Consider the following 1,083-nt stretch of genomic DNA (forward strand, 5'->3'; position numbering starts at 1 on the left):
AATGAACACAGTTATAGTTGAAAATTGTTTTTGCTTTTGGATATAGATACTATAAATCTGACCACAATTTTTGAAACAATTAAATATACTTTTTTCATTGATTATTTTACTTTTCGGTAATTTAATTTTTAAATTATAATCCTTATATATAGATTCTATATTTTGTTTTATTTCTTGTTTCTGTTCTTTTTTTGATTTCCATAATTCAATATGAATATCTCCTTTTCCTAATACATTTTTTGTTGGACTACTTAATGCACTTATAGCATCTTCTTCATTAATATAAGTAATAAAAGCATTTTTCTTTTTATGAATAAGTTCAAGACGAATTGAACATTTTAATTCCAAATCCTTTTTTTCTATTTCTCCAAATTTTGAGAAATATGTAATAATATCAATATCATCAACTGTTGAATCAATATTTGTTACATAAATACGATTGTCCTTATGGATAGGTTTATTAAATAATGAAATAATAAAATGTTTATCTCCTATTTGTGTTTGAATAAGTTTTTGTGAATTAAGTACCCTTTTACATTCTTTTTCAGTTTCAATTCTTTTGTTTACAAGTATTTTTATAATTTACTGCCATTGCAACTCTTTCATTTCGGCTTGAAACAATAATTCATACTAAGTGTTTTGAAAAAAAAGAGATTGAAAAAAAGAGATTCAAGGAGAATGAAAGATCAGACCAATAGAAATTCATATAAACTGTAGTTATACCTAATGAATAATAAAGTTACTTCTTAAATTGGTGTGTTTTGTTAGTTTACCTGAATTGTTCTATTAGTTAATTTATCAGACAATAATGACCATGTCTTTTCTTCAATAATCTTTTTTTAAGTACAAAAAATAATACAAATTGTATATAAAATACCTAAAATACTACATTCCAAGGGTTTATAAGAAATGTAAATAAGATAGTTAAGCTTTAGTAAAAAAGATAATATAATTATAAATAGTGGAGTGTGTCTTTGTTATACACGAGATGAAAGTTCTTTATAAACTTTCAACTGATTTCCTTCAAAACATATACTTTTATGTTGTAGAAGGTCTTTGAGAGTATTTTCAACTACTCCCTTT

At 23.5% G+C, this 1,083-nt stretch overlaps 1 protein-coding gene across 1 annotated transcript, besides 1 other annotated feature; it reads right to left on the reverse strand.

Annotated features, from left to right (window-relative positions):
- On the reverse strand, window positions 1-444 carry EDI_347720 (uncharacterized protein; the record flags this gene model as incomplete). The annotated part of the gene is made up of 1 exon (XM_001741671.1): window positions 1-444. A coding segment is annotated over one exon (444 nt), but the record flags the coding sequence as incomplete, so codon positions are not given.
- Window positions 118-140: a sequence feature (AT_rich).
- Window positions 445-1,083: the final 639 nt, after the last annotated feature.

This window comes from Entamoeba dispar, genomic scaffold, assembly GCF_000209125.1.
Source record: "Entamoeba dispar SAW760 scf_1105229463891 genomic scaffold, whole genome shotgun sequence".
NCBI lineage: Eukaryota > Evosea > Mastigamoebida > Endamoebidae > Entamoeba > Entamoeba dispar.